General features: G+C 33.2%; 3 protein-coding genes across 3 annotated transcripts; 1 reads left to right on the forward strand and 2 right to left on the reverse strand.

Moving 5' to 3' along the window:
- The first annotated feature begins 350 nt into the window (after positions 1-350).
- LOC148211530 (F-box/kelch-repeat protein At1g15670-like) lies at positions 351-1,594 on the forward strand. Its single transcript, XM_088123653.1, has one exon. The coding sequence runs from the start codon at positions 466-468 to the stop codon at positions 1,498-1,500; it is 1,035 nt and encodes a 344-aa protein (XP_087979779.1). The 5' UTR covers positions 351-465; the 3' UTR covers positions 1,501-1,594.
- A 5,067-nt stretch (positions 1,595-6,661) lies between these two features.
- LOC111019338 (serine/arginine-rich SC35-like splicing factor SCL30A) lies at positions 6,662-11,221 on the reverse strand. Its single transcript, XM_022295702.2, has 6 exons — positions 11,062-11,221; positions 10,216-10,371; positions 8,943-9,020; positions 7,831-7,995; positions 7,244-7,363; positions 6,662-7,010 (listed from the first exon to the last, which is right to left on the reverse strand). Exons 2-6 carry the CDS (start codon positions 10,359-10,361, stop codon positions 6,887-6,889), a joined length of 633 nt encoding a protein of 210 aa, XP_022151394.1. The 5' UTR covers positions 10,362-10,371; positions 11,062-11,221; the 3' UTR covers positions 6,662-6,886.
- Positions 11,222-12,423: 1,202 nt separating this feature from the next.
- On the reverse strand, positions 12,424-14,726 carry LOC111019326 (karrikin insensitive 2 receptor CA). Its single transcript, XM_022295676.2, has 2 exons — positions 13,787-14,726; positions 12,424-13,075 (listed from the first exon to the last, which is right to left on the reverse strand). Exons 1-2 carry the CDS (start codon positions 14,179-14,181, stop codon positions 12,619-12,621), a joined length of 852 nt encoding a protein of 283 aa, XP_022151368.1. The 5' UTR covers positions 14,182-14,726; the 3' UTR covers positions 12,424-12,618.
- Between the last annotated feature and the right edge of the window lie 204 nt (positions 14,727-14,930).

Here is a 14,930-nt window from a genome sequence, read left to right on the forward strand (position 1 = left end):
GCCATCCTATGTGAATATAAAATATATTTTTCTGACAAAGTAAAAATTAAAATAATTTTATATGCATCGTCAGCCTAACTCAATAATTAAAACATCTTACTTGAGATTGAAAGTTCAAACCATATTTGTTGTAAAAAAAATTTTTTTTCATGTAAAATGCAAAGATTTTTTTGATTATATTTAAAAGTTTAGACCAAATGAAACAAATATAGAAAGGCCATGAAAAATAAATAAAATTTAAACCAAATTAATATTAATATATAACAAAAGGGAATCTTATATTATTTGAATTAAAAAAAAAAGGAAAAACAAACATCCAGTGGGTGGACTTCACTTTCCAAATTCCCACAGTAAAAAAAAAAAAAAAAAACCACTCTCTTAAATTCCATGTTTCTATAAATACCCCAAAAAGAAAAGAGAAATTCGAAAGCTAAGAATTGAGAGAAATTTTCAGCAACAAAAACAATGACTATGGCGGAATTGATTCCTGGTGTACCCGAAGAAATTGCCCTCGAGTGCTTAACTCGGTCCCACTACACGACTCACCGAGTCGCCGCCCGAGTCTGCCGCCGCTGGCGCCAGCTCTTCCTCGGCCCTGATTTCTACAAACTCCGTCACAAATCCGGCCGAACCCACAAGGCGGTCTCCTTAATTCAGTCACTTTCGGCGCAGGCCGGTCCCGACGGTGCCAAAGCCGCCACCTCCGCCAACGCATACGGCGTCTCCGTGTTCGATCCGGCCGCCGGAAATTGGACCCGAATCGAACCGATCGGAAAGTACCCGAACGGGCTGCCGCTGTTCTGCCGGATAATCAGCTCGAAGGGGAAATTGGTGGTGATCGGCGGGTGGGACCCGGCGACATACCGGCCGGTGGAGGACGTCTTCGTGTACGAGTTCGCGACGGAGAGGTGGAGGCAGGGGAAGGCGATGCCTGAGAGGAGGTCGTTCTTCGGCGCCGCCGCGCACGGCGGCGAAATCTTTGTGGCCGGTGGCCACGACCAGGGGAAGAACGCGGCGGCGACGGCGTGGGCGTACGACGTCAGACAGGACGAGTGGAGGGAGCTGCCGGCGATGGGGGCGGCGCGGGACGAGTGCGAGGCGGTGGCGATCGGATCGGAAATATGGGTGGTTAGCGGCTACGGGACGGAAAATCAAGGGGCGTTCGTCGATAGCGCTGAGGTTTTCGACACAAAGACGGGGACGTGGCGGCGCGTGGACGGCGCGTGGAAGGGGGAGAGGTGTCCGAGGGGGGTGGTGGGAGTGAGGGGAGGCGGAGGAATTTATAATTGGGCGGAGGCGGATGCGGCGGCGGCGACGACGGCGAAGGAGGGGATGGTCGGAGTAGAATTGGGGGAAAGGGCGATGGTATTTGGGTGGGAGTATTTGGGAGGGAAGTATGGAATTTTTATGAGGGAAGGGCAAAATGGTAAATTCGAGAGGATGGAAGTTCCTTCGGAATTCTCGGGGTTTGTCCAGTCAGCTTGTTACACGGAGATTTAGAACTCTCATCTTCTTCCGACTGTAAATATCTTTGTTTGTTTGTTTTTTTTTTGTATTAATACAATTTTATAATTTAGAAAAACTCTATTCCATACATGAGTTTTCGAGGATTCGTCCATTAAAGTCATTTTAGGGAGTTTTTTTTTTTTTTTTTTTTTCTCACACATTGTTGAGTGAGAATTGGAAAAGGGATGTGGATCGGTTGATGTTGATTTTTGGGTATAAAGAGACACTACAGATCGAGGATTTAGAAATTGACGATTTTTGTTTGGAGGGTCAGTATCGATTTGGACTGAAACAAAGATAAGATAAAGACTTAAGAGTGTGGTTGATACAAAGAGGTTGACGTTGGATTTCATGTGTCATTCGGTTAGTTGAATTGACTAACGTTGTTTTGGTCGATTTAGTTGATTTTTTCATTTAAATTATCTGTCGCATATAAATGACGTCACTAATACTTTTTGTGTTATTGTGTTATGTCTGAGTTGACATTCTAATAAATAGAGAGTGATATGAAACTCTAAAAAGTTGTTAACTGTCCGTACTTAAAATTTCAAATCAATTCAAAATCATCGCAAAAGAAGAATTAGATTAAATTGATGATTGAAGACCATGGATCAAGAAAACTAGTTCCTTACCCAAATTTAAACACTCCACGAGACGATCTGTAAATATACTTGAATATCTAAGCATGCACGTTTAAATCAAGAATTGCAAAGGGATGAACTCTTAATCATCAAGTAAAATCGCAAGTAATTTTATTCTATCCAAATAAACATTATGTTCACGTGATTAAATCCTAAATCTCAAACGGGATAAGCTAGAGGACTATACTATCCTTAACTGAGGTGGCATAATTTATTTTAAAAAATATCTAAATACGAGAACTCTTATTAAAGCCACATCCATTCAAAAACATAAAATATGAAATTAATAAAATTATAATAATAAAAATTTAACACAACTCCACCATCTCCTTCGTTATCTTCATTTGGCACCACATAGCAGTCGATCAATAAATTTTGTTTAGGGGCTTTAATTCAACAAATTTACCCAGAGAACTTGGTATCGGATATTACAATTTTGAACTGCGGATCTAAAACTTTATGTTAGGAGATTATATTAAAATAATTTGAACAATTGACATGTTCTCCCCTTGAACTTTCACTGTTGTGTTTAATAGATTTTTAAATTAGAAAAATAATAATTATTATTAAAATTTCAATTTTACAAGTTCACAAAATTTAAAATGAATATCTAATAGGTGTTCTTAAACTCATAGACACACTAGTACAACCTAAAAGAGTTCTTTTTCAAATACGGTGATTTGAACCACTATATTCTTGAATTTTAAGAAGAGTCTAATAGGTTAAAATTCTATAAAACATAAAATTGAAAATTTGAAGACCAACTATTATTTGCAAAATCGAAAATTTGGAGACATATTGGATTTTTTTTTTAAGTTAAGAGCCTATTAAACACAACTATCAATATTTATGAATCAAACTTATATTAAAAAAATTATAGGTAAATATATAAGATAGAGAATGTAACTTTGAAATTATAAATCAAATTTTCTTCTGTTAAGAGAGTTATATATTGCACACAAATTCTAAAGTTCCAGGGGCGTTCGACCCACCATACATTCTCGCCCCTAATCACATATAGTATAGAGCTTCCATCCGTATTTACCATCTTTACATTCATTCAATTGAATATTGTTTGGATGTGAGAGTCGAAAATTAGTTGTAGCGTATTCTTATTAATTTTTGGTGAGATTCCGTACATATATTTTTATTATCATTATCATTTTTATCATATTATGTCCATAAAAACAAAAGTCCTCTAAAATTTTCAAAATCTGACTAAAGATTCCTTCCGATCGTCCTACATTTATGTAACTTTTTTTAATCACAAAAAAGGATCTTATAGAAGTAAGTTTTAGAAACTTATCTTAAGAGGAAAGATAAATTTAAATCTCTGAAGTTATATTTTAGTCTTTAAAAATTAAAATACTTATATGTTTTTTCGGAGGGCAAAATACTTATATTATTGTTATTATTTTATCACTTAATACTTAATCGGTCTAATAAATGCCATATCATTTTATTAATGCAAATATTTGATCTAATTATTTATTTCTTAAATCATTCACAACAAATTAATTGAAAAAGAAAACAAAAGTTAAGAGTTTAGTTGGGCAGTCATGAATCCAAATGTTACATCAAATAATAATAATAATAATAATAATAATATTTTTTTCTAAATTTAGAGACAAATAGATTTCCTTCAAAGCTATATCACAAAACTCATTTGACATGACTAGACAAAACAACATACTAAGTGGAAGAAGGTCTGTTAGACAATTACTCAATTATGGACCAGACATTTGATAAATTTTAATCAAAGTATTATAGTGACAATATACTTTTTAAATATAAGGTTAAATCATAGTGACTAATTAAAAATCTTACATAATTAGCTAGTATAGTGTGAGAGGTCCTAATTCATTAGTTCATTAATCTTGATAATGTATTTTTGGAAAATACACGTGCAAACAAATTAAAGTTTTTTAAATTTTTTAATTGTGAGCCACAAATCTCCTAACAAATTACATTATCCATATTTTTTTTTATTTTTTCTTCATCATAGTTAATTGGTTTAAATCATATTTTGGTCATCAACTCTTAAATTTTACATATAGTATAACTTAATTAATTAAAGTATATTTCTTCAAAGGTTGAAAGTTTGAACTTAAAAAAAAAACTTTTAAATGTTATATTTTAATCTTTTAAATTTTGAAGATTTTATTTTAGTTTCCAAAAAATTATTTTTGACATTGTTGTTAATTTTCCACCAATCATTTAGTAACAAATCTAAAGTTATTTTGAACTTATATTTACTATATCTCACTTCAAATATTTGTCTGTTAGACTAAATATATACTTATTCATATTGTATTTCTAAAAAAATGTAAAGATTAAAGTAATTTTGTATGTAAAGTGCACAAACTAAAAGAAGAAATTTAAAAGTTAAAGAGAGGAAACAAATATAAAAGTTCCAGATCAAAAATAAAATTTAAACTAAATTAATATTAATATATAACAAAAGGGAATCTTTATTATTGCACTTAAAATATATATATATATATATCAATCAGATGGGTGGACTTCAGTTTCCAATTGCCACAGTAAAATGAAACAGCACACGTTGTAATATTTTTCTTTTGGAAAAAAGAAAAAAAATGCCACCATTTTTAATACTAAAATATATATCTCTCTAGTTTCGAGGATTCATCAAATTATTTTAGTAGATTTTTTTTTGTTCAACGACATGAAGTTAAAGATTTCAACTGAAAATATATGATTTAACTAGTTGAACTATGTTCAAATTAGCGTTTTAATCATATTCTTTTTACATTATTAAGAGCAAGAGAATTGAAATCTTATAAGTAGGGGAGGGATGTAGACCGATCGATGTTAATTTTAAGCACAAATACTCTAAAAATCGACCATTTAAAAATAGACGATTTTGATTTAGATGGTCCATATCGATTTTGACTAGAACCTAGACAAGATGGAGCGTTATTGATAGAGAGGCTGATGTTGGAGTTCAAGTGTCATTCGATTAGTTGAATGAACTGACATCGATGTGGTTGATTAAGTTGATTTTTTTAAAATTAAATTACCTCATATAAAAGAAGTCACTCATGCTTTAAGCATTCAAGCCAAAGCGAACATCGATAATTAACATCTCAAACCAAATGGTTGTGAGTTCGAAATTTCAACCCCGCATGTCCCTGTACTAAAAAAAAATGACATTTCAAAAAACACATGGACTCTTGAACTTAATTATTCACTTTATTGCATATTTTTGATTTTGATTTTGCCAAATTTCAATTTTATATCCAGTATATTCCTGAAACTTTAATTTTATATTTAATAAATTTTTGAATTTTTAATATATTTTAAAGTTTAAGGACCTATTATACAATATTTGAGACCTAAACAGTTTAGTAGACGTTTTTATTCAAACTTATAATTGAAATTAAAATTTATTTCTATTTCTAGGTTGATAAAAGTTAAAATATATATATATATATATAAGTAAATTAATTAATATATCATTTTAACCCTTTCTAAGTCTAAATAAATTCCCTTTCTTTTTTTCTTTTTCTTTTTTTTTTAATTCTTTACTATGAAATGACTTGTTTTCTTAATATCAAATTCTCAAAAAATTATAAAATTGAAAAAAAAAATCTTCACTTTGTGTCCATTTTTTCATAGCTCCTACGCACGTTATACATTTTTTTAGTACAACATGTGGTGATGAGGGATCAAACTCATTACCTCTTGGTTGAATGTCAATTATCGTTAAGCTCGCTTTGATGCACACGTTGATACATTAAATACACCTCCATGAGATACGCAGCGAACTTTTTGAGACGCTTTTTTCTTAATGTATGCATCCATGGCAACGTCTGCACCCATCAGTCCAACACATTTCAAAATTTCAGTTTATGTCGAACTTTAGAGACAACTAATAACACACACTTTCTACTTCTTGTTTTATTCGACTGGTGAAGAGTTGCTAAATTGAATTTGATCCTTAAACTTTTAATAATATATCTAATAAATCTCTAAATTTAAAAAAATAGCTAATAAATTTTCCTGAACTTCACAAACCCATTACATTTTTAAATGTAAAAGTCTCAGTTTACATATTCGTGATTGTTTAAAAGTGCCTAAAAGACCTATTGGACATCAAATTAAAATATCATTGACCACACTTCAAAAAAAAAAAACAAAACAAAACAAAAAAAGCTCTTTGACCAATTAGACATTTTAAAATCCAGACAAAATTAAAATCTTTGATACTCGTTAAAAGTTTAGTCTCGTAATTTAACCTATATGAAATTACCAATCTTTACTTGCTACCATCATCTTTTCAAAATCCAACTTGAAAATTACCGGCATCTCCTAACCTCACCCCATAATTCAAGAAAAATTTTATAATACTCCCGACGTACTTCCTCCATTCACACTAAAGATTTTCTTCGTAAAAAACTGTTTATTGCGGTTGAAGTTCGACAACATCCGTAAACAATTGATGTGGCTGACAATAAATAAATAGTAATGGTAGTAGCATCACAAGAGATGAATTGGTATTTTAAAAAGGAGCCTAAAAATCTCAAATTTCATTCTACATGGAAAAAGCAAGCCACAAGAATCGTGAATTTCAATCTGAACATGAAACCAGTTGGCTCTGAAACAAGCATTTTCTAAATTATATACAGGCCTCGGATATTCAAACATCTCTATATAACTTCATAGTTTCTGGATCTCTAAAAAGGTAAGCTCATCCTTTTAACTGTAAGTATTTTTACTCACCTACAATAACTTCGGCTATAGCTCCGGCTCCTGCTTCGGCTATAGCTGCGGCCCCTTGAATCATAAGGTGACCTCAAGTAGGACCGCTCCCTGTACCTCCGGTCTCTTGGTGAGATTGACCTAACATAACACAAATGAGGTTAGAATAAACCACCATGCGCTCTATTATTATTTAGTTCAACGTATTATTTAGTCCAAAATGTGGGGTAGGGATTCAAACTGCAGACCTTCTGGCCGAGATACAGGCCTTAACTAGCACTCTCTTTTCTTAATTCATTTGATGAAAATCATATGCTACGAAAATTGTTTGGATAAAATCTAATAATGGAAAAAGAATACATATAACTGCGCACCGTGAATATCGGCCAGACTGAGCAGGGGAATAGTACTCTGGGCTACGTGAATATTTTCGATCATAGTGTGGTGATCGAGAATATCGCAGTGGAGAGCGCCTGTAGTTGTAGGACCGACCCCTGGTAACAATTTCACAAACAAATAATACAAACATGAGTATTGATATTTTAAAAATGGACAATAGATTGATAAAAAAAGAACACAGACTGCAACGGTGATCAGTAGTCTTTGAAAACAAACATACAGACTTTCCTTTTCCTTAACAAGACAAAAGATGGTGGTTATCGAATGGTGAAGTCAATTTACTCAGAGTCCTTGAATTCATATCTCACAAAAGGGATCAACCCTCGATCTCATTTTTTCTACAAAATTGGAAACTCAAGAAAATCCAAGGAGAAGAAAGATCTCAGGACCAATGCTGGCTGTGCCTCAGCCTAAAAAGAAACTTAAGAGGCATATGAAATTTTTGAGGATGCTTCTAGGGAATTTATAGAAGTTGAGAGATCAATTTTTCATCACGCATCCTAGCTTAGCAAAGCAATAGAAATAGGCAACCAGAAATCAGTTTAAAGAAAGAGATGACAACCTGGATGAGTCTCTTGCTCTCATCTCTTCAGGTCTCTTCCTATTCTCCTCAGCAAATACAACAGTTAATTCACGACCCAGGAGAACTTGGCCATCCAGTTCATACTTGGCATCAGTGGCATCAGCAGGATCAACAAACTGAACAAATCCAAAGCCACGTGGCTCTCTGCACCACAATCATAACATTCATAAATACAAATTTTGACAATGGATGTTAACTAACCCACTTGGAAAATTTCAATAAATGTCAATTTGACCAGTGGCGTCATTGCAATCAACAATCAATCCAGAGATTAATTGGAAATGATAGAAACGTCTACCGAGAACTCAAACAAGAGAATCTGAACATCACCATGCTAACCTTCTGAGTGGCAAAGAAAAAAGTGAGATGAAATTCTTCAAGACTTGAACTTCTTCTCAATGAATTCAAACCCAACTTCCACTGAATCTTCATGTACACATTAAGTCATCAGAACTTACTTGAATGTCTTCCACAAGATACTCTTATTACTTCATTGGTTGTCTTCAACACTTTCAATAAAACAACCAAACTCCATAAACAGATTGTATGTTATTGGAAAACCAAATAATTGAAAACAGAGGACCAATTCCAAACCATTAAGCAATCCAGAGGAGTAACTATCCAGACAATATATTAAGGAACAAGAACACTCCCCACAACACTTCTTGAGAGCTTCCATAAGGGCCACCTGGAGAGTGAAATTCAAGGCTTTTTGAGGAAAAAGAACACTCCCCATAACAACTCTTTATTGGTTCAATATTTTATCTTTTGGCTACTACTTGGTGTAAAATGTGGCTCCTTTCAGCCATTATAGCTTGAACACTCTATTGGTACACTCTTCATCCAATTGGAGAAACTTTTTGTAACTTCATTGGATAGGGCTTATATTAAACAATAAAATTGTTTCCTTTGAAAATGGGAAATTAAAAACAAAAATTCAGAAAGTATATTCATAAGCATAAAGACCAGATGCGTACAAAACAGGACTAAATTGTGTTAAACATAACTACCCAGAAAAGATATCATGACGCGCACACATCAGATGCATACAAAGTAAAGAACAATCTCGTAAAGCCATGCACCATGCCTACCCAGAATAATAATCTCGTGGCAAGTAAATGTCCTTAAGAGGACCAAACCGCCCAAATAACCCACGTAGGTCCTCTGGCCTGCAAAACACGCAAGTATGAAGAAGTTAATCGACTCAATACAGAACAAAAGCAAACACATTTTTCGTTTGTCCTTTTTGTTCTCAACAATTGAAGCTCCCTACAGCCTAGCGTAGTTACTTGGAGTCTTTTTTGGCTGTTCTTGTATGACTTAGTTTTTGTCCTTTTTCTTAACAAGTTTTCGCATTTTGAGAAAGAAAATACATTCTCAACCAAGCAATGAGACATCATATAAAATACATTTCAAAGAAAATAACAAACGAGGATCTTCAAATTTCCAAAGAAAGGGTGGGAAAATCCAATTTAAATCTCTATTGCTTCTAATAGGAAAAAAAACTAGACATCAAGCTGAGAAAAGTATCAACCTGAGAACAAATATTTGTAAAAGAACCCTTTAATCCTTTATTCTTACTTCAACAAATACATATATTGAAGTACATCATACAGCATGGCCTAGTGCTCTCCTTAGCATGCACGTAAAAATAAAAATGTGATGAGAAATGTAGCAGCAACCAACACATAATAGTATGGATAAAAGACCTTGACACGTGAAAGACCCCTGGAATATTAAAAAAAAATAAGTGCCAAGATTTGGATGTACGTTGCAGTTTTAATTGAAATATTCAATGAGAAATCAAATTTAAAATTTAAATATATACTTATCATTGGCATCTCATTAGATTTCTAACTTCTAGTTCGTATTTATCATCCAAATAATTTTTGTGATAATAGCTTTAAAAGTTTCCTTGGCATCCTAATGTAGTAGGGTTAAGCAGTTGTCCCGTGAGATTAGTTGAGATGCGGACACTCACAGATATTAAAAAAAAGTGATAATAGTAGTTATTTCTTGATTCTATCCAATTGAGGTGCATTTTAGTAAGCTTTTTGGCTGCATAGTAGATTTCTTATCTTCCTCCTTTTGCGTTTGAACTTTCTTTGATACAATAGCTTCTTATCAACAAATATGAAAAGATAAACATCCATAAACCATCACATAATTCTACATAATGAGATTTATTGGATCATAAAGAAATTGAAACCAAAGGAAGAAAAAAACTGGAAAATAGATCGTGAATGGAAGAAACTCTTGCATTAGAAAGATTAAAAGACCCATACATACATACATATATAAAGAAAGAGAATCCTAGCATCTGAACCCTTAAGTGAAAAGAAAATGAAAAATGCAGTTTCAAACCTGCAGTCATGTCGTAGGTTCCGAACCAAAAGGCTTGTCGGTAGATCCCTTCCACGGCCTCCTCGATCCCGTGGACTAGGGCTACGATGTCTCCTACCATAACTCCTTGGTGGGGAGGGACTATAGCTGTAACTTCTACCTCTCATTTTCAATTCCCTATACCAACGGCAGGCAAATTAAAACAAATCATGGTGCCTAAAAACAAATAGCACAACAAGATGCAGATAGACCAAATTTCCTAACACATCAATCAGCATGCTACCACAGATTTATGCCATCACTCATAAGAAGTATTCAGCGAGATATTTTTTTCTCTTAATGGAACGAGAACAATTATAGAAAAAGAATTTTCGAGAAGATAGACCATTAACAGGCTAAGAAATTTTAAAACGGTACTAAATTACAAAAATGTAAAAGATTCATCGAGCGACAAACTAGTCACATTACTCATAAGCTTCGATCAACTGCTCCAATATCTCTGCAGAACAAAGGAGATTGATTTCGGAGAGATCAAAATATTTCCACGCAATCAAAAGATTCTCACAAAAATTCTTCTCAAATCAAACAGAACCTCAAAGGAAGATCAATTCTTATAGTAAAACAACGACAAATAGACAAATCCGTGCATAGTTGCAGCCTTTTTCACATCTACCGATCTTCAGATGTGATCAGATTCATAGCAAGCATAATTCAGCATAAAATATGGGGGAAAATAATCTCACGCATAAGTAAATTATAGTATCATTATTTGTCAAATCAAAACTCGATCAAATCGAATCTCCGTTAGCGAAAACATTGAAAGATAAGAGAAACAAAGCGAAAACAAAGAGAAGAGATGGCGAAAACCTGAGAATCAGAGGATTCGGAAAGCCAACGGAGCTTTTTCGTTCAATCTCACTCGCTGTGGAACAGCAAAATTCTTCGATCTTCCTTCGGCTTTCGCCTTTCTGTACCTCGAACGCTCTCTCATGTTCGAGAACCTTCTCTCGGCTTTGATTCTGTAGTTCGCGGGTCTATGGTATCTCATGCGGACTCTTTTACGATCATTTGTTAGATTGAGATCGACGATAATTTTTTCTTTTTGTTTTTTTTGGTAAGAGTACCATAAATTGATCCATTTTATCCTTGGATTTCAAAATCTGACTGTTTAATTCATAAGATTTTGAAAAATGCTTCCTGTATATGTAGCATGTTTTTTTTTTTTAAATTTTAAATCATTTTTTATTGCTAACGTGGAAAAAAGTATTATAATTAAAATTAAATTACAAGCTTTTGAAAATTCCTTTTTTTAAGGGTGTAACGATTTCTATTTTTGGATTTTGGTTTTTAATTTTTGATTTTCTGTTTTCTATTTTTAGTTTTTAGTTTTTAAAAAATAAAAATCATATATGTTTGATATTTATAACAAATTATTATTTACTAGTATACATGATTAGAATTAGTTTTTAAAAAATATTTCAATGGTGGTGAACAAAAATAAGTCTATTTAATAATAAGTTGAAAGGGTTGTTTTTGGATGTTGAAGCCACATGATTTATTGACAAATAACTCCTGGAGGTTGGTTGGTTGAGATGTAGAAATTATTGCAAATAATATTGGAAAAACAATTTCAAAATACATTCATTTCATCTCTTTTTAGGGATCCCTTTGTAATAAATATTTTTAAGTCCAAAAAAGTCAAACATCATGATGTGAAAGAAGATTACACAACCGACACAAATAAATTATCCAAAATTGAAGATAACTCCATCCTATTGATAATTATTTTGTTTTTAACTTTTTGTTCTTTTGAAAATTAATCTTAAAACCACTCCTTCCATTTATATATCTATGCCGTTTGTATCAACCTCTTAAAAATATTTTCAAAATCTAAAATATATTTTCGAGTTGGAATAACTGAAGTTTGAGTTGCTCGATCAAGTAAGGAAACTCGATGGAATTCATAACTGCCTCAATATTTTATATAAAAATCTAGATATAAAAAATAGAGATTCGGGTAGTCATTAATAAAATAATATTTTAGTTCGTAATACGTTTATCTAGGTAAAAATGAATTCCATTGTGGAGCCGTATTTGAAGAAAGGAAGGATCCTAAAAACTCGATCTTTCTTTTAGTTGTTGAATCTCTCTTTGATTGATGAATGTGTGATATTCCGAATCCTCATTACTAATGGAATCGAAATGATCTCTGGATTGATTCGAAGATCCTTTCAATAGGAAGAAACAACTATTCCCTAGATATACACGTCGTGATATTTTATTTATTTCACAATTGAATCACTTACCAATGAAATTGTACAAAAACAAGCCGATAATTTCTAAAAGCAGAAAACTAGAAACCAAAATGATTATCAAACAACGCCTTAATTCTTCACATAAATTCGTCAGATCTCATTTTAAGAATCAATCTTGAGAGGGATGATTCTTATCTTTGAGGCGGAGAACTTGACTCAAAACCTTCAAAAACTGAGGATAAGCTATTAGCTGAGGGAAGTGGCCTTCAGAGTTCAATATCTTCACATTTGCATGGCCACCCATCTTTGATTTCATGTAAAATGCAACAGATTTTGGGACAATATTGTCTTTTCTTGTGAGAATAATTGTGGATGGAGTCCTAACTTTTGGTAGAAGCCTTCTCAAGTCACTTAAGAACACCTTTTTTGCCACACTAAGGGCAATTTTTGGCTTCATTCTTCCCAAAGAGTGCTCAAACTCTGAAATTGCTTTTGAATCATTCACTGCCACTGCAAAAGGAGCAAAATTTTTTACCCAATTTGTGAAGTTTTGATCCATTTGTTTGAAGATTCCATCAAGTTGTGGCCTCTCAAAGCCCCCATAGTATCCTTTATCATTGATATACCTAAGTATGGGAAAAAATGCAAATCAAGTTGTTAAAGCTATCTAAAAAAGGTTGAATTTACCGTAACGTATCATCCTAAGCTTTTGAGTTGATTGGATATTTAACACAAATAACGAAAAATCATAAAGATTATTAAACCCTTTTAGTGTTTGGTAGGTTGGTGTGTTGTTAAGGATTCTAAATAAAAGATATCATATCAATATTCATGGGATTTCATCTCAAAATCAATTAATAGTTCATATATCTTATAAACCTTGTAAGGTATACCTTGATTTTTTCGATGTGAGAAACTTAACACTCGTGATCTCTTTATCCCAACAAAAAGGAAAGTATTTGACTCCTTAAAAGCAACTTTGTTTTCACCACCCTTAAATATTTGACAACTAAGAGAGAAAAATGCAAAAGTAAAAACCTTTTTCTAAAAATTAATGAGTTGTAAATTTTTTAATAGCGGTGAGGATACGATTTGATCTGATAAAGAGCCCGTATTTTCCTTCCAAAAACGAAAACAAAGCAGAGAGAACTCTTTATATCCAACTAAACAAAAAGAGAGACAACTGAGCACCATCTCAAAATCGTCATCCGTCGTCAACCAAAAACAAAGAAGAGATATGATCCAAACGCCTTATAAAAAAATCGTCGTCCTTCGTCAAAACGAAGTCAAGAGAGCACGAGAAAGAAAGAGAGAAAACTTAAGAGAGAGGAGATCACCTTGGCGAAGCATTCAACAAGATAAGATGAGTAAAGAGTTGAGGCCTATAGGTTGCAGCAACACATCCAATCATGGCAGACATGGAGTGACCCACATAAATACTTCTTTCAACATGGAGATGCTCAAGAACACACACCAAATCTCTTGCATACCCATCAAAACTTGAGTACTTCTTCTCATCATAAAGCTCATGCTTCACATTTGGAGAGAAAATCGAGTCGAAAACGACCACTTTGAAGAAGCAAGCAAGGTACGGGATCACGTAGCGCCACACGCTTTGATCCAGACCGAACCCGTGAGCCAACACAACCGTCGCCGTGCCATTGCCATACACATTCACATTCAAAGCTTCAACAATGGCTGCCTCACCACAGTTGAAGAATCCACCATGCATTTTCTTTTGGCTCTTTTGGGTACTATTTCAATAGTTTGGTGAAAGAGGATAATGGAATATGGATTTGGAGTTTGAGATTGTGTAGTGTGGAGAGAATTCAGTTATGTTAGATGTGTATTTATAGTTCTTTTGCTTCCTAAAAAATTATTATTTGGATTTTGTGATATGATAGTAGGCAAAAAGAACATGTTGAGTAAGATATTTTTATGATTGACCCTCAAATAGCACAAATTTTTGGAGATTAAAAGTATAAATTTTTTTTTTTAAAAATTTCTCGAACATTTTCTCTCACTAATTTCTCGTTTTATACTTTTTGTTCAAGCTATTAACTTCTTCACTGCGTAATCAAGTTAGATTGAATTTGATAATTTTTGTTTTTTTTAACTCGCACCTGTTTAATCTCAAATATATCCAATTACTAGGACAGATTACTTCACCTCACTACACTTTCAAAAACGATATAAACTACAAATTAATACACAAAATTCACCATGTCTCCAATGGTTAAAACATCTATCTCCGACTTACTTCACCACATGTTTTGTATTTAAAAAAATAATAATGATAAGTAGACATGAAATTTAAAATACAAAGGAAGAAATGTAGAACTCAACCATGTATGATCACAAAACATTAGTCCCTTCATCCTTAAAAGGAGAGCATATGGAACCACAAAAGGGTGCCATTGTCTTCTTGTTATTAATTTCCTTCCCACCAAGGGAAGGTGAGTTATAATTGAATTGGTTGGG

Source organism: Momordica charantia (assembly GCF_013281855.1).
Source record: "Momordica charantia cultivar OHB3-1 chromosome 5 unlocalized genomic scaffold, Mcharantia_2.0 BLBB01000005.1, whole genome shotgun sequence".
NCBI classification, from domain to species: Eukaryota; Viridiplantae; Streptophyta; class Magnoliopsida; order Cucurbitales; family Cucurbitaceae; genus Momordica; species Momordica charantia.